The sequence below is a fragment of the Narcine bancroftii genome, chromosome 1 (assembly GCF_036971445.1).
Source record: "Narcine bancroftii isolate sNarBan1 chromosome 1, sNarBan1.hap1, whole genome shotgun sequence".
NCBI classification, from domain to species: domain Eukaryota; kingdom Metazoa; phylum Chordata; class Chondrichthyes; order Torpediniformes; family Narcinidae; genus Narcine; species Narcine bancroftii.
Genome location: NC_091469.1, coordinates 28,195,527 through 28,221,455, shown reverse-complemented (window position 1 = coordinate 28,221,455; position 25,929 = coordinate 28,195,527). Strand labels below are relative to the sequence as shown.

Below are 25,929 nucleotides of genomic sequence, written 5' to 3'. Positions count from 1 at the left end.
TATTGTGAGGGGCATGGTAACTGATAGGTGGGGACTTGAGGATAAAGATTTCCTATTATGAGGGGCATGGTAACTGATAAGTGGGGACTTGAGGATAAAGACTTCCTATTATGAGGGGCATGGTAACTGATAGGTGGGGACGAGGATAAAGACTTCCTATTGTGAGGGGCATGGTAACTGATAGGTGGGGACTTGAGGATAAAGACTTCCTATTATGAGGGTCATGGTAACTGATAGGTGGGGACTTGAGGATAAAGACTTCCTCTTATGAGGGGCAAGGTAACTGATAGGTGGGGACTTGAGGATAAAGACTTCCTATTATGTACCGGAAAATATTTTATAAAGTTCCTTCAGGAATACAAAAAATAAAAGGACATAATTTTGAAAATGAAAGAGATATTCAGATTTTCCAGAATTATATTAAATCTTTAATTAATAGGATGTGATGGGAGAGTCATATATCCAAATTTTCCAAATCACATGCAAGTTTGGAAGGTGGTGATACAATAATCCCAACACTAATAATTCCGTTATGAGGAGTTTAGAAACCTGAGAGTTGATGTAATTCAAGTGTTTAAAATTATGGAAAAATTTGATCACTTCCAAGTTCTATTTCCTTTGTCAAGAACTGGCCATCTGGAGTGAAAGTAGGAAGCACTTTTCATATTGCTATCATGAAGCTTGGAATTCTCAGCATATATTGAACAAAATTATTGTGAAATGCAAAAACTGCCAAATAAACAACATATGTTGGAAAAATGAAATACATTAATTGCTTATCTTTATTAGGATATTGAAGAGTTGACTACTGATAAAGTGTCTGATTTTATTATTCAAAGACTGACAACACTGGGACTACAGTACAGCTGTTGCTGGGTTATTTTTTATCCAAAACAAAATCTCAGCACAAAGTAAGTAGAACATTATGTGATGATACACAAGTCATTAATTCTGTCAATTTAAATATTTTTAAAAGTATTGACATAAGTACATTTCAAATGTAGCATTTATTTCTAATTATTTCTGAAAATAATGCTTTGATCTGTGTTTAAAATATGGTTGTATTTAACCATTATCAAAAAAAATGACATCAGTTCAATCTCAGATCTCATATCAGAAAATGTTGACTCGAGCATAAGCACTTTATCATATGACCATTTGTGAAAAGTTTTGCAGTTCCAATATTGGTCTAATTAATTTCCAGTACCTCAGAACCTACAAAACCAGTGGGGAATCATGATTACTTTATCTTGTCTTGTTTCCTTATAAGTATTACATTGCTTATCTTGTTTACATTTCAATATACTGATGACATTTTTCTCAACTAATCCTTGTAATAATTTATCCTACGTTCTAACTAGTCCTAAATGTAGATTTAAATAAACAGAATCTTGTATTTGTGATATCTCAGTATAATCTTCCATGAAAATGGAAAAAATTGAAATATTTCTTTTAGTGTATCCAAATACTTTATGTCAGAAGTTCTATCATATCATCACTCACATATTCAGAATTATTTAAAGAGCCTCTGCAGTTGTTGGTAATAGAACTGTCAGTTCTAGTAGCATCCTTGTACATCTACTTTACATTTTCTACAAAACTTCTGTAAAATGGAGACCAGACTGTTTAACAGAGTATAAGTGAAGCTTATAATTTTAAGATCCACTTGACCCATGCAAATCCCTTTAGTGATTTGTGCACAAATGTTATAGATCCCTTTGTTCCTCAACTCCTTCTGGAGGCTTGTTAACCAAATAGATGTGGAGAATTATTCATTTTTATCAATATTACTGTGCTCCTACCTATTGACATTGAAATTAATTTGCAATTATTACTCAATCTTCAAGTGTATTGGTGACTTTTTTCTGTTTTGCTCTTTGCAAGCTTGTTAGAGGCATGTGATCTTGCCCTCTTTCATCCCTTTTGGGTGAGGAATAGTGCTGCTGGTCTGAAACAATACAATTAATTAAAACATCAAAATGGATGTCATCTTCAGGAAAATTTTTAATATTTTTCTATTGGTATGTTTTTGCAATCTCACAAGTTCGATCATTTTTTCCTTTTCATTGCAAAGATCCTTTTTGAAATGATCTGGATAAAATATTCATGTGATTTTAATTTTGGTATTATTTCTTATATCCTGTTGTTTCTTTTTTCAGGTACTGTTTGAATGGGAAGGTTTTTCACAATCTTACCTTGATCTATGCAGCATTAACGATAAGCATGGTGAAATCTGAGGAAACTGAAGTGAAGGTCAATAAAATTATTTATTTTTTTACACAATTCAAATCAATACAAATGTGTTATCGATGAAGCATGATAAGTATCCATAGAGTACGACTGTGTCAAAGAAGAAGCCCTAAGTCTGCACCTAACTATTCTCAACAAAATAGTTTTGACAAAATTGAACAGTTGGATGGAAAGATAGATACTGCTCAATTGTGAAAATTTGTTCAAAGAATAGGCATACTTCAAGCTCATGACTTTTGTTTCCTTGAGTAGTTTAAAAATTCATATAATAGGACATTTGTGTAAAATTGTCAGGAATATTTCAAGTTATGCAACAGAAATTTCCACAATTGTTCTCCTGTTCAACTGCTGTGTCTTTGGTAGAAGAGTTGCAGAAACTTGAGTAAATGTGTTTTTGTCATGGACACCAGTTTTCCGGGCTTTCCACAGCTCTTTGAATTCAATTTTGCCAATGAATGGGACATTCCATTCTATGAATTTAAAACGGATCCAGTCATACAGTAATGCTATAAGCTGTTTAAATCTGACAATATTTGTAGCAATGCATGTTAAGTTCTATAGGAAAGATATGATGAAACTAGAGAGAGCACAGCAAAAGTTCACAAGGATGGACCAGAGGGCTTGAATTACAAGAAAACTTTGGATAAACTGAGACTACTTTCCTAAAGCAAAAGAGACTAACTGGTGACCTTACAGTGTTTTATAAAATTAAGTGCTATAGATACATTCCTAATGGATAAATAATCACTCTATTTTTTCCCAGGATAGAAGAGCTTAAAATTAGACAGCATACGTTTAAGTTGAGATTAAAAGGGATCTGAGAGGTAGGTTTTTTCCACACAGAGTGTGGACAAGATGGTCGAAGCAGGTACATTTGTAAGATTTAAAATACATTTTGACAGCCTTGTCCTTTACGCTCATGTGCAAGGCTCCACCACCATTGAGGATGAAATGATTACAGATCCTCAATCACCACTTACAGCTGGATATGACAGGAGGGAAGAATATTCTTTGTTAGAAATTGGATGTTGCTGTTTCTGCTCTGTAGCATGTCCTATGATGTAGCTTCACCAGATCAACAACTTGATTTTAGATATCATTCTAAATATGTTACAATGTTCTAGATGTGCAACAGGACTGTTTTGAGACTATGGATTGAAGTTGTTTTGAGGAGGTGGCCACCTGCAATAGTCATGTACACAAGCTCAGTGACTGGCTACATCAGCAAATGCATTGAGAATGTCACTGAGATGAAATGCTACACAACCAGGGCTAACCAGAAACCATTGGATGGATCCAGAGGTCTGGGCACTTTTTCAGAGCAAGAGATACTGCCTTCAGGACAGAAAACAAAATGGCACCAAGATCAGCCAGGGCTTTTCTATGCAATTCTAAAGGCACAGAATTCAATTAGCCAGAATCAGATACACACAAGGTAAAGACTGTACAACAAACTTTAATCCACAAAGACTTACACAGAGCCAGGCTGGCTGTAGCTGCAGTAACTCTGAGTGAGCTTCGGGAGGCCGGTGCAGGCTTATATTCTGGAGGGTGATTGACACCCAACCGGGCGGCGCTTGATCCCTTCAGACCGACTAATTGACAGCTGGCCAGGTGTTGTCCTGTCCCCTTACACTCCTGGTACAGGTGTTTCTCCCTACGGTAGGCCGGTGGTGTACCGGGGCACAGTAACAAGGAATCGTACCCACTATACACATACAATATTTACAGGTTGAGACAGTCCAGCGGCCGCCGGGGTCTCTGTGACTGTCGTAGGACTGGCTCCTGGTCACTGATTGGAGGGGAAGTGGGGGGACTGGCGGCAGAGGACTGTGTGACTGGTGTGGTGCTGTGCGGAGGGGCGGCCGGGGTCGATGTATGAGGGTCGTATTGGATGGGTGGGGGGGGCAGGTTCGTTTACCATGGCTGAAACAGGCCCCTGGTGGTCAAGGAGGTCCTGCGTGCCCCATAACTGCCTGGGGATGGGGATGTATGCCCGGTCAGCATCTTCCTGGGCTGGAGGATGGCGCAATGTGGTGGGTGCTCCTGCTGGTGCCAGGCCCCTGGTTGAGACAGTGCCCTCCCTGCCACTGCCGAACCTAACATAGGTATAGTTGTGGTTTGCATGTAGGAGGAAGACCTGCTCAACCAGGGCTTCGGGCTTACGCCGGAGCATCGGTCCCGGGGACGTGAGCCATGCTGGGAGGGACATTCCAGTTACCAACTTCCTGGTGAATGAGAACAGACGTTCGTGAGGGGTCTCGGTAGCCGTGCACAGCAGCGACTGAATGGCATGGAGCGCCTCGGGCAGGGCATCCTGCCAGTTCTCAATGGCCCACCCTTTTGACCTGAGAGCCAGGAGGACTGCCTTCCAGACCACCCCGTTTTCGCATTCCACTTGCCTATTGCCTCTCTGGTTATAGCTTGTCGTGCGACTGGTCGCGATTCCCCTCGCCGTCAGGTACTGGCGTAGCTTGTCACTCATGAAACTAGACCCCTGGTCGCTGTGGATAAAGACGGGGTAGCCAAACATGGTGAAGATCTGCCCAAGGGCCCTGATGACGGTAGCTATGGAGGTGCCTGGGCAAGGGATAGCGAAAGAGAAGCGTAAGTACTCGTCCACTACCATGAGGAAGTAGACGTTTCGGTTCGTAGAAGGCAGGGGCCCTTTGAAGTCCATGCCGAGACGCTCGAAAGGCTGAGTAGCCTTTACAACCTGGGCCTGGGGCGGGCAGAAGAAACGGGGTTTACACTGCGCAGACCCGACAGGCCTCGGTCATGTCCCTGATGGTGTATGGCAGGTTCCGGGACTTAATGAAATGGTACAACCTGGTGACACCCGCATGGCAGAGGGACTCATGTAATGCCTGCAGCCTGTCATAGTGCATAGATGCGCAGGTATGAGAGGGCATTGGGGGAGTCGTTAAACTCAGGGCTGGTTTTAAGCTTATTTGACCAATTTGATCAAGGCGGCCCCGTGCATGTGTTTGAGCCCAGGCCTTGAGCAGAGAACACTGACGGAGTTTGTTTAAACTGGTAAGAAAATAATAATACTATAGGCCTTATAAACTGAGGGATTTGTCAGTGAACTCGTGAAATTATTGCCCTTAATTGATCGTATTATCTCAGTGAAATATTTTTAGGAAATATGTCTTCGATTAAACTATTGGCTATAGGCCTCCTTTGTCTCCCTAGCCAAAAATTTCATGTTTCGTATTCATTTCACCCAGTAAGATAGATATTATGGAGCTGATGAAACATCTCTTATTATCAAGATCCAAACAGACTATAGGTTAATCAATAAGAGAACGTACTTTAATATAAGATTGAGATAGCGTCATGCCTAAGGCCTAGCCTATAGCCTAGGCTTAAGCAGTTAGCCTGAACATAAATAGCCTAGGGCCTAAGTGTAGGATTTCCGACAATGTTAGCAATCGTAGATGAATTGGTGAGGATATTCGGGTCTTGTAAAGATGAATAACCCCGAAGTTAGGTTAGTGTAAGTTGATCTTTACTAGGCTAGGTCGCTGTGGGGGTCATAGTCTACATCTTTACGAGCTGGTTTACAAGATTATTCAGCAATAGGGGCATGTACCTTACATCTTGGGGTTATTCATATTTACAAGATCCAGATATTCTTAGCAAGGCTGCCCCTGTCATTGTTTCATAATTTTGCAGTAGTTTGATTTAGTATCAAAATAATACTAGGCTACTGTTACTAACTATGCTATTGCTCTGCCAGGGTTTAATATAGCCTATTTCATGTTTTTGGTGATTTGGAACAGGTGCAGTTTAGTATGACCATGTGGAAATTGTTTTCTTCGGGGGCGAATTTCATCCATTACATGCATCAGTTTTTCCACCGATTTTCTAGCCAAATATCTAGCGACAAACTAGTGCTAGACATTTGACTAGAAAATCAGCTAAATAAAACGGCAAAATTAAAGAGTGTCCCCCATTCTGGAATTGTAACGTTAACTAACTAACCTAATTGTTACTAAAAAAAGGCAATTCTTACCTTGTTCGAAGTTGTTGTCATTCAACAAATCCAGAATTGGTCGCTTGTTTTGCTGTTTGGTGGCGTTCACAAGTTGAGAGTTGGGTGCGTTGAACCAAGGTCAGCAGCTGATGTTGGGACAACATAAAGCTAACGAGCGAAATGATGTGGGATAGATGTTGGTTTCTTACATTGAACCAACGACGATGACAACATTGTTCCACCTTTGGATGTTGAGTCCAATCTTATAACAAATTGCTGACATCAAGTTTTTTGTGTAATTTTAAGTCTAAACATTTTAAAATATATTTTTTACCTTTTTTTACCTTAAAAATATAGCCTAGAGAATTAGCAGCTTAAAATTTATATGTCATTTTACATGGCAAGCACAAGCAGAGATAGAGACAAAGGGCGCAACCAGAAACGAGCACTGGCCAAGGCTAAGGTAGATGAAAATGAAAATCATAGAGGTGCTATCAGAAAATCCCTTGTCACTCCATCTTTGAAGCGCCCATGTATTGAGGATGAAGAAAACAAAAACAATTCAGAAAATGACAATACAGCCTCGAGTCCAATTACAGTTGATGAATACAATGATGAAATTGATAACAAGTTAGAAAAGGATGACGCAGCTGTGAATCAAATTGAAGACTATCTCAATACACGAGAAGACAGTGCCAAAGCGGAAAGTCCACTTATAGCCGAAAAAGACCAAGCCCAAACATCACGCAATGATGGATCATCCATGAGTACAGTTGTAATTAACATTTATGATGACCCAACCAACTGGCCAGCATACATAAATCAAAATGTAAAAGATTATTTAGCAATGAAAGATCCTCCTATTCCAGTGAACAACTTTCCACGAAATGAAAAGGGATTGTTTTTTTCAAAGTTTCACTGTAAGGAAACTTCCAAATGGGGAGTGTGTTGAAGGACCTTGGATTATATACTCTCAGTCTGATGATAGAATTTATTGCTTTTATTGTAAACTTTTTAGTAAGAACACAACCAGTGCATTATCAACAAGTGGATTTAACAAATGGTTTTGTGAGCATGAAAATTCTAAAAACCATTTGGAAGCCACATGGAGTTTCTGGGAGTTACACCAAAGACTTTGTAGTGGACAGACAATTGACAAAGAATTTGAAATAATCGTCAATGAACATGCAAAGAACTGGCAGCAAGTATTCAAAAGGCTAATAGCAAAAGCGCAGTTTCTTGCTGAGAGAAATCTAGCAATTAAAGGAACAGAGGAAAAAGTTGGTAATGAGAGTGTACACAATGGAAACTTTTTAGGTTTTGTTGAGCTATTTGGAAAGTTTGATCCTGTTCTTGAAGAACATTTGCGAAAAGTCAAAACCCACGAAATTCATAATCACTATTTAGGAAAAGATACCCAGAATGAACTACTAGACATTATGGCTACAGTTGTTTTGAATGAGATACTGAAATGCATAAAAGGAGCAAAGTACTACGCCATAATTTTAGACTACACACCTGATTTGAGTTACCAAGAGCAAATGTCTCTAATGATCAGGTATGTGTCTGATGGTAACTTGGCTCCTTTAGATGTTTATGAACATTTCATAAAGTTTATGCAGGTTGAAAGTAGCACAGAAGAAGATTTATATAAAACATTATTAAACACACTGGAGGAATTAAATTTAGAGGTGAAAGACATTTGAGGCCAAGGCTATGACAACGGTAGAAACATGAAAGGTCACACATCTGAAGTACAAGCACGACTGTTGAAGGATCATTCAAGAGCTTTCTTTGTACACTGTGCATGTCACAATTATAACCTTTTACTCGGAGATGTAGCCAAGTGTTGTCCAGATGCTATAACATTTTCTTGGGATCTTGCAAAGGATCTATATATTGTTCTCAGCATCAACTAAGAGGTGGGCAGTTTTTAACAAACGTGTACCCGGGTCACGTCTCCAGAATGGAGGACCATTGCCTTCCCAAGATCGTGTTATATGGCGAGCTCTCCACTTGCTACCGAGACAGAGGTGCACCAAAAAAGAGGTACCAGGACTGCTTAAAGAAATCTCTTGGTGCCTGCCACATTGACCACTGCCAGTGGGCTGATATCGCCTCCAACCGTGCATCTTGGCGCCTCACAGTTCGGCGGGCAGCAACCTCCTTTGAAGAAGACCACAGAGCTCACCTCACTGACAAAAGACAAAGGAGGAAAAACCCAACACCCAACCCTAACCAACCAATTTTCCTTTGCAACCGCTGCAACCGTGCCTGGCTATCCCGCATCGGACTTGTCATTCATCAACGAGCCTGCAGCAGACGTGGACATTACCCCTCCATAAATCTTCGTCCGCGAAGCCAAGCCAAAGAGAAGAACCAGGTTATCAGTGAAACCCTTGAGCAACACAAGTTGGGAGTGTCGGATTGATAGTGTTAAAGCTATTCATTATTAGGTTGGAGAAGAATATGATGCATTTGTGGAAATATCAAAGATAACATGAACCCAAGGTAAAAGCAGAAGCTGAATCTTTAGCAAACCAGATAAAAGACTACAAATTTTTAGTTTCTTTGATATTTTGCCATGAAGTACTTATAGAATTTATAGGGGGCAGTTTTAATGATGTCCTAATAGGCGCAAATAAATTGGCTGAAGCTGTTGAATTACCATTGGAGTTTAGACAATTTCAAGAAAAAAAACTACGTAGAAGGAAGAGAATGTTTTCATATGAGGCAAAAGATCAAGCTTTGGATCACACATGTCAAACTCTGGCCCATGGGCCAAATTTGGCCCGCGATATAATTATATTTGGCCCACAAGATCATTTCAAAAATGTATTAGAGGTGGCCCGCCCTGCAGCGAGAGCCGATGCTGTTTTTTGGTAATGTCACCCCCACCATCCTCCCCCTTCATTGCACATTCTTCCCCATTGTAACACGAGAAATTGTAACACGAGAAGTCTGTCGATGTCATCAGCCGGCAAGCCAGTTGGAAGACTCCCCGCACAACCAGTCACTTCTCCCACCTGTCGAGCGGTCCGGCGGATGGGCGAGCGCCTGTGATTTCCTGTCGGCGCGACGGGCATGGCAGGCTGCGCACGGCCCCCGGGCAACGCGAGCCCCGCACGACTGGCACCGGACGGCCATTCCACAGCGCGAGCGCACTTCTTCCGGTCGCCACGGCCTTCAGCGTTTGCACCCGCGTGGACTCCAGGGACGGCTGGTTCGGCCCTGCACGTGAAAAGAGAGATGGTGGCTGTCCGCAAAGGCTGATCGGCAGCACGCTGGGCCTGAATGGGTGGGTAAGCAGGGGTGGGCAGAGGGTGTAGGTGAGGAGTAATGGGCAGGGGAAGTTATGGTGGTGCGAGGGGCAGTTAGAGGGAGGGATGAGTAGAAGGAGGGGTGGATAGGGAAGAGGTATAAGGGGAGGGGCAGGGCAAGTAGGGGAGGGGTTATTAGAGGGTGAGAGACGGGTAGAGGGAGGAACAGGTTGAGGGGAGAGGCAGTAGAGGGGTGTGTATAGGATGGGTCACGTCTCCAGAATGGAGGACCATCGCCTTCCCAAGATCGTATTATATGGCGAGCTCTCCACTGGCCACCGTGACAGAGGTGCACCAAAGAAAAGGTACAAGGACTGCCTAAAGAAATCTCTTGGTGCCTGCCACATTGACCACCGCCAGTGGGCTGATAACGCCTCAAACCGTGCATCTTGGCGCCTCACAGTTTGGCGGGCAGCAGCCTCCTTTGAAGAAGACCGCAGAGCCCACCTCACTGACAAAAGGCAAAGGAGGAAAAACCCAACACCCAACCCCAACCAACCAATTTTCCCTTGCAACCGCTGCAATCGTGTCTGCCTGTCCCGCATCGGACTGGTCAGCCACAAACGAGCCTGCAGCTGACGTGGACTTTTTTACCCCCTCCATAAATCTTCGTCCGCGAAGCCAAGCCAAAGAAGAAGAAGAAGAAAGATAGGATGGGGTGGGTAGAGGCAGAGCGAGTGGAGTGAGGGTGAGTAGAGGTTGGGTGAAGGACTGGTCAGGTAGAGGGATGGTGGGTTGAGGGTGAATAGAGGCCTAGAGCCTGAGGAGTGAGCAGGAAATGCTGAGTCCTGATGCAGGCCAAAATGGACACAGCCTGTGAATGCTGACTACATCTCCACAGGGACCAAATAGGTTTCCCTCAGGTCAAGCAAAGGGTGAACTTGAGCTACCTACTCCTGACCTGTAACATTATCCTCCTAAAGTTGTATCCTAAAGTTTAACATTACATATGTTGAAAGAAGAGAAAACATGCAGATGTTGTTGAAAATTTTCAATAAGTATTTAGTTCGGCCCTCGACTTAGTCCAAGTTTTTAATTTTGGCCCTCTGTGAATTTGAGTTTGACACCCCTGATCTAGATGATCGAAAAGAAGCTTACAGAGTTCAGTGCTTCAGCTTAGTGCTAGACAAAGCTATTCAATCTTTAGAGTCTAGATTTAAACATCTTAAAAGCCATGTAAAATTATTTGGATTTTTAAATAACTTTCAGAGCTCACAAAAGGTGAAAATAAGGAAACACATAGCAGACCTTGAAGCAGCTTTAACTGACACCATACTAAAACAGAGCACTGATGGAGGGGGTAGTTACTGAAACAACTAAAGATGTGGATGGTTCTGAAAACTTTTCTTCCCTTCAGTGTTGTTAAGGCTCAAGCTCTTGTTTGAATACCTGGTAGTAAACAATCGATTCACAGCATTTCCTAACGTTTTTATTTCTTTGAGGATTTACTTAACAATGCTCGTAACAGTCGCATCGGGTGAAAGAAGTTTTTCAAAATTAAAACATACTTACGGTCAACAATTTCACAAGAGAGACTAAACAATTTGGCGATGCTATCTATAGAAAATTACATTACTAAAACCATTGACTTTGAAATTATTTTGAAAGAGTTTGCAAATACAAAAGCCAGAAAAGTCCGTTTCTAAAAGGCCTGTACATAAACTATATCTGTAATTGGCTTAACTTGTATTAAAAAATTAAAACTTTCATATTGTCTTTCAATATTTAGTATATCAGGCATTTAATGCTTTTTGGCTAAGACTGGCATACTACACGAAATATAAAACATCAATTTCGACTTTTGTAGAGTAGATGCCCCGCTATCAATTTTCTAATTGGGCCCCGAAATTCCTAGCACCGGGCCTGGTTAAACTTCCCGGGGTGGTACTGGTTGTCTGTGATAGAATCTGTACTATCACCAATGTGTATATGTACAGATTGTGTAGGATTACTATGATTGGCTGAGAGTGTAGCCACACCTACCGTCAGGTCTTAAAGGATTGCTCCTAGCCAGACCAGGTCATTCTGGACTGGTCAACCTACCTGTGATATGCTCCATTCTTTTAGTTAATAAAAGCCTTGGATTGGATCAACAAATCTTTGGTTCTTTCGTCGCGCTCTACAATGTCGTAGCTGTAGGTTGCCAGCTTGACTCTCCAGCGCAGGATCTTGTCATTCTTGATCTTGCTCTTGTGGGTAGTGTTAAACATGAACGCCATGGCCCACTGGTCCATAAGGAGGGTGAATCTCCTGCTGGGCATGAAGTGGCGCCAGTGGCAGACCGCTTCCACAATCGCCTGGGCCTCCTTTTCAATGGCGGAATGCCCTAGCTCAGAGCCGTCGAGGGTCCTGGAGAAGAAAGCGACAGGGAGCCCCTCTTGGTTGAGGGTAGCGGCAAGGGCTACCTCGGAGACATCGCTCTCCACCTGGAAGGGGGAGTCCTCATCCACACCCTGCATCATGGCATCCGCGATGTGTTGCCTGATGCAAATGAAGGCTACCTGCATCTCGGGTGGGAGGGGAAAAGTTTTAGCTTGGGCCAGAGGGCGAACCTTGTCCGAGAAGTGAGGGACCCACTGCGAGTAATAAGAGAAAAGGCCAAGGGACCTGCAGAGGGCCCTTAGCATGGCGGGGAGGGGTGGGCCGAGGATGACGAGGTGGGTGGTGCTAAGCACACACTTCTCCTCGTTGTAAATAAGGTTCAGCTCCCCGGCCGTTTGGAGGAAATTCTTCAGGTTAGCATCGTGGTCCTGCTGGTCACAGCTGCAGATAGTAACGTTATCCAGATACGGGAACATTGCCTTCGGCTTGTGCCGGTCTACCATGCGATCCATCTCCCGCTGGAAAACAGAGACCCCGTTCGTGACCCCAAAGGGAACTTGGTGGAACTAGTACAGGCACCCAACCACCTCAAAGGCGGTGTAGGGCTTGTCCTTCAGGTGGATGGGGATTTGGTGATACACTGACTTCAGGTCAATCGTGGAGAAAACCCGGTAGTGGGCTATCTCGTTGACCATGTTGGCGATCCTCGGCAGGGAGTAAGCATCCAGCTGGGTGTACCGGTTAATGGTCTGCCTGTAATCCACAACCATCCTCAGCTTACTTCTCCCTTTGATCACCAGGACTTGGGCTCTCCAAGGGCTATTACTGGGCTCTATTACACCTTCCGCCAGGAGTCGCTGCACCTCTGTCTTGATGAAGTCTCTGTCTGCGGTGCAATAGTGCCTACTTCTAGCGGTGATCGGCTTGCAGCCTAGCACAAGATGTGGGAAGAGCGCCAGTGGGATTATGCGCAGTGTGGAGAGGCTGCAGGTTAGCTGGGGCTGGTAGGTTGGTGTGCTGTGTAACGTGAGTAGAGGTTGGGGCCCCCTGAAGGCAAGGGTGACACTGCAGGTGGCACTGGAAATCTAGGCCAGAAGGACTGGGGTGCAGAGTTGGGCATGACCAGGAGCCTGAACCCTGGGTAAGTCTCCCCTCCCACAGTTATATCAGCTGAGCAGCGCCCAAGGGTACCAACAGTCATCCTTGGCAGTGAGGGTGATCGAGCAGGTGGTGGGGTGGACTTTTAATCTCAGGGAGTGGGCCACACTCGGGTGAATGAAGCTCTCGGTGCTGCCACTGTCGAACAGGCATTTTTTTACCTGCCTGTTGACTTGCATGTCCATCATAGAGTGCCTGAGGTTGTGTGGGATGTCCCTGGTCAGCATGGTGGCAGCCAGGACCATTTCAGAGTCGGAGTCGTCGCTCTCTGGTTGTGCGCAGCAATTTATGGCATCTGAAAGCGTGGGGAGCGTCGGTAGGGCAGCCTGGTCATCGCCCGTGTTGACCAATTCGACATAGGTCATGGGGTGCGGCGTGCAGCAACCATTGGCACCCAGAGGTGTGGGGAGTGTCGGTAGGGTGGCCTGGTCACCGCCCATGTTGACCATGTCATTCTCAACATCGTTGGGGGCCCTCCATGTCGGCTGCTGCCTGGCCCAAGATGGCGGCAGTGTGGCTGGCCTCCTTCCCCAGCCGTGTTCGTGGTGCCGGGGAAGTGATGTCACGCTGTGAGCTGGAAGTGACGTCGCTGTAGTTCTCGGCGAGCGGCGCTGACGAGGGTGGGGCTGGTCCAGATGCTCGGGGCACACGCTGTGATAGTCGCTGGCGGAGCCAGATGTTGCACCGTCAAGGTCAGGGAAGGTGGAAGTTGTAGCAGGGACAATGGTGCCGCCCGGCACGCACACTTGGAGGGGTCCGCGGGGGAGGTGGGGAGGTCATAGAGGGCCACTGAGCTGCCAGCTGGTTTTGAGGGGAGAGGCACTTTAGCGAAGTGGCCTTTCTTGCCGCATCGGGAATAATACTGGTTCCTAGCCGGACAGTTTTGGTGCGATCATTGGTCTGACCCACACCAGGACCCACAGTACTTAAAGGGGCACCGGGTGCCTGCCGCAGCGATGTTTTCCTCCCCAACTCTGTCTGGGGCTGTAGCTGCAGTGTGAGAGGGCCATGAGGGAGCCTGGGGGAACCTGGAACTGAAGGCTTCAATGTGGAGGGCTGCCGCTTCCAGGATTTGGACCAATTCCACTGTCTTGGTTAGGGCGTAGATATTGTCTTCCAGCAGCTTCTGCCAGATGGCCCTCAAGCATAGCCCTCGGATGAAGGCATCCTGGATCAGCCTCTTGACCTCCTCTGCACTTATCCTGGGTTCAGCCAGACACAGTCAGGCCAACTCTTGCAGGTGTCCCGGGTAAGACTCGGCCATCTCCCCGCATTGCTGGGCTCGGGTGTTGAGGAGGTACCTTGCACAGACTGCATTCATGGGGGGCTTGTACAAGTTCTCAAGAGTGTCCATTGCGCTCTTGTATGTGGAGCAGCCTTTGGTTGCCTGGAAGGGGTGGGGACCCACCTTTGACCGGAGTAGGACTAACCTCTTCCAAGCTCAGTCCAGGATGCTGCCTTCATGTGGCTCGATGATTACTTCGACCGTGTGCTGCCAGATCTCGAAGCGTGTCTGGGCTTCCAGGTGTTGTGGGTCGACTTCAAGGTTCCCTGCGCTCAGGAGTTTTTCCATGGCAGCCATCAGAAAATTTTGTGGATTAAATTGTGGTGCACTGTTAGCCAGAATCAGACACACACAAGGTAAAGACTGTACAACAGGCTTTAATGCACAAAGTCTTCCACAGAGCCGGGCTGGCTGTAGCTGCTGTAACTCTGAGTGAGCTTCGGGAGGCCGGCACAGGCTTATATCCCAGAGGGTGATTGACACCCAACCGGGTGGGGCTTGGTCTCTTCAGGCCGACTGATTGACAGCCAGCCAGGTGTTGTCCTGTTCCCTTACACTCCTGCAGGTACAGGTGTTGCCCCCTGCAGTAGGCCAATGGTGTACCACCACACAGCATGGGTATGCACAAAAGATCCACAGACTGCTGTGTGACATGAGGTGCATGTGGCATGGGATCAAGACCATTACAGGTCATAAGACAACTTTGTAAGTTAAAGGCAATGACCTCTCTCTTACAGACAGACTGAACATCTTCTATGCATGGTTCGATGAGAAGAACAGGCTGTCCCGCTGATGAACAGGCCCCCTGCATAGCTGTGGCCAAGATTCAAAGATGCCTATCCAAGGTGAACTCACATAAGGCAGTGGGATCGGACAACAAACCTGGTAGGGAACTGAAGGTCTGTGCAGACCAACTGACGGAGATCCTTGTGGAGATCTTTAACACATCACTGCAGCAGTCCATTGTGCCCACAGGTTTCAAGACAACCACCATCATCCCAGTATGAAAGAGGGAGACAATAACATGCCTCAATGACTACTGCCCCATGGCACTGACCTCCACCATTATGAAATGATGGAACATATCAAAACACACCTCCCAGAGATAATGGACCCATTTCAATTCGCCTAAAGATGAAACCATTCCACTGTTGTGCTATAGTCATGTCCCTCCATTCCATTCTGACGTATCTGGAAAACAATGCATCACATACACCAGAGTGCTGTTCATCAACCTCAGCTCAAAGTTTAATACCATCATCCCCCAGAGGCAGGTGGAGAAGCTCTCCTCCTAGGACTCAACACTGTTCTCTGTAACTGGATTCTAGACTTACTAACAGAAAGACCAGACTGCCCAGAGTGGTAGCAGAACATTGAGCACCTCAGGGCTGTGAGGTCAGCTTGCTCCTTTTCATACTAGTGACACACAACTGCAATGCCAGATCCAGGTCCTAAAGTCATCAGTTTTACAGATGACACAGTAGTTGGCCTTATCAGCAACACCATGGAGAAGTGTAAAATCGTGATATGGTGCGAGGATGTCAACCTTAGTCTCGACATGGGCAGTGGGAATGCTGAATGACGAAGAAACTGCGCACACTAACCATCTGAGACTCTCATATGTACAAAACATTATTTATTTATCTATTTATTTATTCATTTGTATAGATGAAATACTTATTCTGCTTAGTATTGCTTGTCTATATGTGTATTGTGCCTTGTGTGTGTATGTCTTTTTTTGCACCAAGGACCCAGAGAATGCAGTTTCGTTGGTTGTACTTATACAATCAGATGACAATAAACTTGAACACGGACAAGATGGAGGAGATGATTGTAGATTTCAGGAGGACCAAGAATGATCACCCTCCACTTCACATTAATAACTTGGTAGTGGGGAGAGTATGAGAGCACCAAATTCCTCTGACCTATCTGACATAACATCTCCTCACTTGTCTGCACTTACTGAAAAGACTGAAGCAGGAAAGGTGACTGGCCACCATCATCTCAACTTTCTATAGGAGCTCTATCAAGAGGGTCTTGCCTGGCTGCATCACAGTGTGGTACAGTTGCTATAGAGTATTGGATTGGAGGCCAATTCACAGGACCATAGAACAACATAGAGGATCACTGGGGTCTCCCTCCCCACCTCACCCCCCATCAATGTGATCTATCAGGATTGTTGTCTGACAAGGGTGTGTAAAATCGATAAGGATTTCAGCACGTCCCCCACCCCCACACACAGCAACTTTCAGCTGCTCCCATTGGCAAAGTTTCACAGGTGTATCAGGGCCACTAACACCAGTCTGAGAAACAGTTTCTTCCCACAGGCAGTGAGACTACTGAATGGCTAAATGAACAGCTTACATTATCCCTCCAAGACTCTACTATTTATTAAACAATATTTATTTATTTTTGTATACAATATGTATATTTGTTCTGCATGTATATGCCTTGTATTTTTGTGTGTTATGTCTGGTTGCGTGTATCAGTGCTTTGCACCAAAAACCAGAGAAGAGTATTTCATCGGTTGTACTTGTGGATTCGGATGATAAATGAGCTTGAACTTAGACTTGCAGTTCGAGCAATGCTCTTCTACCTTTGTGCTCCAATAGTGGTTGGTTTCTTGGGTTGATTATGATCAAGAATGATGCCTGGCTATGAGGTTACAGGTTACCATTCTGATGCCTCAACTGCAGCTCATGGATGTCTATGTCTTGTATGCTATTTCTATGCTGAATGCATCCCATTAACCCTGAAGGAAGAGTCAGGTAAAGCAATGGAAGGTATCCTTTATACAATAATGGGACTTTACATCTATAAGACTATATGGTGGTCACTTCTATCAATTTTATGATTGACAGATGTATCTACAATAGGTAAAGGTGAGGATTTCCCAATGTATTTACTCACACAACTGTGAACTTCAGAACTTAACCAGTTTGATTAATGGTTATGCCAAAGAGCACTTTTGCTGATGAAGAATGATGTACGGTTTACTGACTTAGTTATAATTTTAGAAATTTTTTTTACCATTTTAGGTTGTAATTGCACCAGGAATTAAAGAAACAACCAAGGTGATTCGTCAAATAGCAGACTTCACATTGATTTCAAGCAACCAGGATCCATTCATGTGGCTTGACAGATCTTGGCTTTCCACTGTTCCATCTGAGGTCTGTCCTTTATGTTACAATTGATGTGTATACCTAGCTGTCTAAGTCAAAATTGATCCATTCCAGATTTACAGTGCCCTTAGTAAAGTTTGGCACAAAGATTGTTGTTTTTCTTTATTTGCCCTGTGCTCCACAATTTTAAATTTGTTATCAATCAATTCACATGATTAAAGTGCACATTCCAGATTTTAATCAAAGTTATTTGTATACATTTTGGTTTGATCATGTAGAAATTACAGCACTTTTTATACATAATTCCCCTGTTTCAGGGTACTGTAATGTTTGGGACATTTGGGTTCACGGTGTTTGTGAATACTCAGGTATGTTTAATTGCTTCATTGGTGCAGGTATAAGAGAGCTAGGCCTGCTTCTAAGCTTTTAGAACCATAGAACATTAAAGCACAGAAACAGGCCCCTTTGGCCCTTCTTGTCAGTGCTGAACTTTTTTTTTGCCTATTCCCACTGACCTGCACCCAGTCCATTGCCCTCCAAATCTTCTTGAATGTTAAAATTGAACCTGCATTCATCAATTCAGCTGGCAGCTCATTCCACACTCCCTCCATTCTCTGTGTGAAGAGGTTCTCTCTCATATTCCCCCTAAACCTTTCCCCTTTCATCTTAACCCATCTCCTCTAGTTTATATCTCACCTACCTTCAGTGGAAAAAGCCTATCTAGATTTACTCCGTCTATCCCCATCATAATTTTAAATACCTCAATCAAATCTCCCCTCATTCTTCTTGCTCCAGGGAAAAAAGTCCTATCCTAGAACAAAGCATAGTAAAGGCCCTTCGGCCCTCAATTTTGAGCCGACCCATATATCCCTTCCTTAAAAAAGTACTAAACCCTCCCTACCCCATAACCCTCTCTTTCATCCAAACTTACCCCTGATGTCTCTTCTAAACCTCCCTCCCTTAACTTTTTACATATGTCCTCTAGTGTTTGTTGCCCTAGGATCCTGCCCTAGGAAATAGGTGTTGACTGTTCACCCTATCTATGCCTCTCATAATCTTGTAGACCTGTTGAACCTTTCCCTATAACTCAGTTCCTGAAGTCCAGACATCATCCTAGTAAATCTTCTCTGTACTCTTTCGATCTTTTTGATATCTTCCCAATGTCCCAAATGTCTTATACAACTTTACAAAATATCCCAACTCCTATTCTCAAAAACTTTGATTTATGAAGGCCATTATGTCAAAAGCTCTCTTTACAACCCTGACCTCCTCTGAGGCCACTTTTGATCAATATGAGGACCAGAGTTGTCCCAATGAATGTAAATAAAAACAATTTTAGGCTGAAAAACAAGAATATGACAGTGAGATTGCCCAAACCTTAGGATGACCTAAATCAACTGTTTGGAACATCATAAGAGCAAACTGGTGAGCTCAGTTATCACAAAGGGACTGGTGGCCAAGGAAGACTCCACTGCTGATGACAGAAGAGTTCTCATCATAATGAAGAAAAATCCTCAAACACCTGTCTGACAGATCAGAAATATTTCTCAGGAGGCAGGTTTGGATGTGTCAATGACTACTGTCCGCAGAAGACTTCATGAACAGAAAAACAGAGGCTATGCTGCAAGATGCACACCACTAGTTAGCTACAGAAACAGGATGGCCAGATTACAGTTCACCAAGAAATATTTAAAAGAGCCTACAGAATTCTGGAAAAGGTCTTGTGAACAGAGGAGACAAAGACTGATCTGTTTCAGAGTGATGGCAAGAGCAAAGTGTGAAGGCATAAATAAATGTGTGTGTGTGTGTGTGTGTGTGTGTGGTTCTGAAGGTTGTCATAGCCGAAGGGCAGTAGTGGGGACAAGCTCCCACTGCTATGCAAATGCTCTTTATGGTGTGCATCTTGAACAGCCTCTGACAAACAAGTCCAACTCCTGGCTTTTATTGTGGCATAGTTCTTATACCTGCCAGAGCTGTACTTACTGACAGGAGAAAGGGCAAAGGCAAGCCACTGGTACCTTGTAACCAGTTGCTCTAGGCAGATGGAGCTTGTTAACCACAAATGGTAACTCATCTAGGACAAGGAAAACTCCGATTTCAAACCTGCATTGCCTTGTGGCTATACCTGCTCACGGGAGAGGATTTGGGAGTAAACCCCAAGGAAAAATCCAGAGTTGGAGTCCTGAAGGCAGCTGACTGCTGTACCCAGCACTGTCACAGCAACTCCTGCGATGCTGCTGGAACCAAACTGTATCGACTTTCATTGTTCCTTTTGACCTGTCATTAGCATGGAGAGTGGGGGATTCCATTGCATGAGCAACAGACAGATCTCCATGTCAACTCTGCCCTGGCTTGTGCCCTGGAGAGGCCCTTCCAGCTTCACCAACCCATGGTCAACCACGACCAACGGAAGCCACAAAAGTGTGGGTGTGTGTGCATGTGTATATGTGTATGCGTGTGTGCATGTATAATCTGTGTATGTACTATATATATATATATATGTGTGTGTGTGTGTGTGTGTGTGTGTGTGTGTGTGTTTATATGTATATATGTGTGATTGTGTGAATTTATATATATATATATATATATGTATGTATATTTTATGTGTATTTATATACATGTGTGTGTTTTATATTCACACATAATTTCAGTAATGATGATCCAAATACAACTGAATTCTTATAAAAGCCCATTTGGTTCACTCTTTATGAAAATAAATTTTTCTCATCTGGTAAGCCAGTGACATAATTGGAGACCCACCAATGTAGTTGAGTATTATTAAATAGTAACTAAAAAAGGAGCTTAAATATTAATTTTTCAAGTAATATCTGTCTGTTAATTTTTTTAAAATATGATCCATCCATGATATTCCCATTAAGGAAATGTGGGAAATAACTTTTATAATGCATGATAATAGAGAAACCTCCATCTTAATCATTGAGTATAATAAAATAATTATTTTGTGAGATTTATCAATTAATTTTATTCTATGTATTATGGACCTTCTTCATGAATTATTAGATTATTCCTATAAATGGTACTTTGTATTTTTTTATTGGTATGAACCATTTTAGTTAACTTTGTTCTCAATATATTTCTTTCATTATAGGATGAAAAACAACTACTTAATTTTCCTAGTTTAAATTCCTTTGTGGCACAATTAATGTTGAGAAGAACTCCATCAATGTTGTGGCTGTTGTCAGCATCTTTAAATGAATTGCAGAAAGTCCTTCCTGAGGTGCCAGGAAAAGTTCTGAAGGTCCGATATTTATTGAGTTTTGAATAAGTTACTAAAGCTAAAGGTTACTAAGCAAGTTACAAATACAGTGAAATATGTTGGAACACATTATACAATCACAGGCATGAATGATATGAGAGTAATTGTGTGTGATTGTGTTTATTATTTAATCTTGTAACTAAACACATTGAATAAGTGATGTTCAATAGCTATGTCACCTGCGTTAACAATTGGGAAAAAAAATCCAAGCTCTTGGCTTACCAGTTATGAGATGGAGGAGATGAAAGAGGCCAAAGAAAATAGAGAAATTAGAGAGAATTTATTTCCTTGTTTTAAATTTAGCCTGCATTTCAAAAATGTTTCATTTACTTCCTTTTTTTTAAAAAAAGAAAAAAATATATTTTTTAAAAATAAAGAAGTTAACTTGTTTACGCTGAGGAAACATAAGGGTGCGATAGTAGGAGATATTGATTTTCCACAGATTGACTGGGACTCCCATACTGTAAAAGGGCTGGATGACTTAGAGTTTGTCAAATATGTTCAGGAAACCAATTAGAGAGAGTGTAATACTGGATCTCCTAATAGGGAACGATTCAGGACAGGTGACAGAAGTATGTGTAGGGGAAAATTTAGGGTCCAGTGATTATAATGCAATTAGTTTCAAGTTAATTATGGAGAAGGATAGGTCTGGGCCACAGATTGTGATTCTAAACTGGAGAAAGGCCAATTGTAAGGAAATTAGAAAGGATCTAGAATGTGTGAATTGAGGTACATTGTTTTTGGGCAAGGACATGCAAGGTAAGTGGAGAACCTTCAACTTTGAGAGTTCTGAATTTGTATGTTCCTGTCAGGATTAAAGGCAAAGTTAGCAGGCAAAGGGAACCTTGGTTTTTGAGGGATATTGAGGATCTGGATCAGAAGAAGAGAGAAGTATGTAGCAAGATAAGGCAACATGGAGCAAATGACATATTTGAGATGCATAATAAATGCAAGAAAACCCTCAAGAAAGAAATCTGGAAGGCTAAAAGGAGACATGAAGTTGTTTTGGCAGATAATGTAAAGGAAAATCCTAAACGTTTCTACAGGTATATTAAAAGCAAAAGGATAATAAGGGACAAAATTTGTACCTTTGAAAATCAGAGTGGTTGGCTTTGTATGGAGCCAAAAGAGATGGGGAAGATCTTAAATGTTTCTCCCCTATCTGTATTCACTTATTAAATGGGCAGAGTCATGGGAAGCAAGGACAACAAGCAGTGAGATCATGGAACCTATAAATATTAAAGAGATAGAAGTTATAGCAAATAAAGGTGGAAAAATCCCAAAGGCCTGACGAGATATTCCCTCGGATCTTGAGGGACGCTAGTGTAGAAATTGCAGGGGCTCTGGCATAAATATTTAAAATGTCCGTAGCCATGGGATTGATGCCATAGGATTGGAGGGTTGCTCACGTTATTCCATTGTTTTAAAAAGGCTCCAAAATTAACCTGGATATTATAGGCCAGTGTGTCTGATGTCTTTAGTAGGTAAATTATTGTAAGTTATCTAAGAGGTCAGATATACAATTATTTAGATAGCCAGAAACTAATTAGGGATAGTCAATCTGGCTTTGTGCATGGTAGGCTGTGTTTAACCAATCTTACAGAGTTTTTCAAGGAGGTTAAGAGGAAAGTTAATGAAGGAAAGGCTCTGGATGTTGTCTAAATGGACTTTAGTAAGGCCTTTGACAAGGTCCCAAATGAGAGGTTAGTCAAAAAGGTTCAGACGCTAGGTATTCGTGGTGAAATAGTGACTGGATTTGACAATAGCTGGATGGGAGAAGCCAGAGAGTAGTGGTGGATGATTGCTTCTCAGACTAGAGGCCTGTGACTCGTGATTTGCCTCAGGGATTGGTGCTGGGACAATTGGTGTTTGTTATCAAATCAATGATCTGGATGATAATGCAGGCCTGGAATAACAAGTTTGCAGATGACACTAAGATTGGAGACATGTGGACAGTTAAGAAAGTTTTAAAAGCTTGCAGAGGGATCTGGACCAGCTGGAAAAATGGGATGCAAAATGGCAGATGGAATTTAATTCAGACAAGTGTGAGATGTGCGTTTTGGAAGGACAAACCAAGAAAGGATATACACGGTAAATGGGCACTGAGGAGTGCAGTATAATAGAGGGATCTGGGAATACAGATACCTAATTCCCTGAAAGTGGCATAACAGGTGGATAGAGTTGTAAAGTGATCTTTTGGCAATTTGGCCCTCATAAATCAAAGTTTTGAGTATAGGAGATGGAATGTTATGGTAAAGTTGCATAAGACATTGGTGAGGCCAAATTGGAGTATTGTGTACAGTTTTGGACACCTAACTACTGGAAAGACATCAATAAGATTGAACAAGGGCAGAGAAGATTTACTTGGATGTTGCTGGGACTTCAGGAACTGAGTTGCAAAGGAAGGTTAAACAGGTTAGGACTTCATTCCCTGGAGTATAGAAGAATGAGGGGAGATTTGATGGAGGTATTTAAAAATATGAGGGGTATAGACAGTCAATGTAGGTAGGCTTTTCCAACTGAGGGTAGGTGAGATACAAACTAGAGGTCAAGGGTTTAGAATGAAAGGGGAAAAGTTTAGGGGGGACATGAGGGAGAAATTCTTCACACAGAGAGTGGTAGGAGTATGGAACGAGCTGCAAGCTGAGATGGTGGATGCAGGCTCACTTTTGGCATTTAAGAGGAATTTGGACAGATACATAGATTGGAAAAATTTGGAGGGCTATGGACTGGGTGCAGGTCAGTGGGACCAGGCAAAAAAAATGCTTCTGTGTTGCAATATTCTATGGTTTTAAATAAGCACTCTTTTCACTTAGCCTTGGGAATATGATAGGATAGGTTTGATGGATTTAAATCTGATGTTGGATGATCAAGGACCAATGTTGATCAGCTGGGCAGCTTGTGAGGATGGAAAGTCAGTCAAGTGAAAAGGGGTTTGGGTGACAAAGGTAGCAAGATGAGATAGACACATAAATTAATAATATTCCAGAAATGTAATAAGTAATTTTGTGATAGATCAGTAGCTCAGTTTGGTGTTTAAAAGAGAAATGAAGATTGTTGGGCAAAAAATCCTTTCAGTTTCCTCCTCTCTCCTGTCCCTCCAAGTGAAGAGTGTGGTCAACTTGGCTGGTCATCTTAGAATTTACGGGAAGGGTATGGATTTTGTATTTGGGATTGAAATTGAAGTCTCAGATATTATCACTATCCAGGTGTAGGAAATCATGTTAAACATGCCAAAAATGGATGTTAAATAAATACCGTATATTTGGCATATAAGTCGACCGTTGTATAAGTCAACCCCTCTTTTTCAGCCTCATTTTAATGATTTTATGGTATATCTGGCATACAATTTGACTTCCAAAGCTCACAATGGGTCGATGACTGGCATATACATCGACCCCCCATAGATCGCGTGGATTGATCTGCTGGGCATTGGCTATCACATATGCAGCATGCGACAAAAATATGAAGCAAGCTTTAAGTTGAAAGAAATAGAAATAGCCAAAAAAAACCAACAACTGCACTGCTGCAAGACAATTTGATGAGCATGAGGAGTTGGTAAGAGATTGGAGAAAGAAAGATTTTAAGAAAAATACCAAAAAGGCAATGTTCTTTGAGAAAAGGAATCACTCATTGGCAAGGTTGGAAAATCACATTACAAAATGTGTACATGAATGAGGCAAGATTGCTACATAGTCACCTGAAATAAAATAAGTACATTTGCATTGTAGTAGACCAAGTCGCACTTAGACCTTAGTGTTGATCTTGACGCTACCATAGGCTGGTGCAATCATTTAATGAACAGGAAATATCTGGTAATATGCCAGAAAATAAAAATTGCACAGAAACTAAAATCTTGACCATAAAGTTGTAAGTTTTTACCAGTTTATTATATGGAACCAGCAGAAACACCAGTTTGCAAAAATCGGAAATGTGGAAGAAACCCCCATGAATTTTGACATGATAGGCAATAGAACAGTGGAATGTAACTGTGCAAAGCAAACCAGAAGTACACGCCATGAAAGGATCAGGTTTACCATGTGTTATCATGTATGGCAGACGGGACAAAGTTAAGACTCATGGTAATCTTCAAATGCAACATTAAACCAAAAATGAAATTCCATACAGGTATTTTTGTACATTTTCATGAAAAAGGATGGATGGATGAAAACGATGTAAAACTATGGATAGACAATGTTTACGCAAAGAATGGAGTTTGCTGGTCTGGGATATGTTTCATAGCCACTTAACTGAGAACACTAAAAGTAGATTAGCACAACATTACACTTAAGTGGCAATTATCCTGGATAGTTTGACATCTTTATTGCAACCTCTCGATGTCTGCTTGACAAGCCATTCAAATACCAGGTGCGCGAGGAATGGAATATATGGATGTCGAGTGCAGAAAAGGCGAGGCAATGCATGCTGCATCACTTGATATAATTTCATGCTCAAGGCATGGGACAAAGTTAAAGTAGATACTGTGTTAAAATCATTTTAAAAGTGTGGTATCTCTTGTACAATTAATGGCACGGAAGATGATTTATTGTGGGACACTGATGACGAAGCTGAAACCGCCTCATCAGATACAGACTGGGACCCAAATGATGACTGTTTAAAGAATAAGAGTATGCATGTGCTTGCTGCCATCTTTACTTCAGACAATTATAGTGAGAGTGATTTTGAAGGATTCTAAATATGTTGTTGTTTTCAGACAATGATAGCGATTTTGAAGGGTTCTAATTATGTTGTTTTCAATAAAAATCTCAGTGAAAATCTCTCGCAGTCGTGGTTTCTTTTGGTTTTTCAAGGGTCGACTTTTATGCTGGATCAGCGCGGATTGGATTTTGAGCTGATTTTAAGATTTCAAAAGTATATCCGATGTATAAGTCGACCCCCATTTTTTTGGGTTTCACATCTTAGCTTTTACACTGAAACATACGGTAATTTGATAATTAAATAGTGATGTGACTGCACAGAAATATTGTGCTCTCTGATAGTGACATTGACATTTCTGAAATTCAGTAAGATTACACATGAGAAAAACATTGTAAGATACCATGCGGCTTTTGTGCATTTTCAAATACCATCAGCTTTTGACGTGATAGTCTTCACCCAACTGGAAAACCTGCCAGCAGACACCTTAAAACCTCTCCAAATTTAAACAAACATCTTCTTCAACTTGACTAATATGTCAATTAAATCAAATCCAATGT

At 42.5% G+C, this 25,929-nt stretch overlaps 1 protein-coding gene across 1 annotated transcript in view; it reads left to right on the top strand.

The window, feature by feature from the left end:
- LOC138756661 (protein shortage in chiasmata 1 ortholog) overlaps positions 1-25,929 on the top strand; it is a 241,433-nt gene that overhangs the window by 185,612 nt on the left and 29,892 nt on the right. The window contains exons 24-27 of the mRNA XM_069923047.1: positions 790-911; positions 2,160-2,253; positions 17,353-17,484; positions 20,546-20,695. Coding sequence (XP_069779148.1) covers positions 790-911; positions 2,160-2,253; positions 17,353-17,484; positions 20,546-20,695 — 498 coding nt within the window. The remainder of the gene's footprint in view (positions 1-789; positions 912-2,159; positions 2,254-17,352; positions 17,485-20,545; positions 20,696-25,929) is intronic.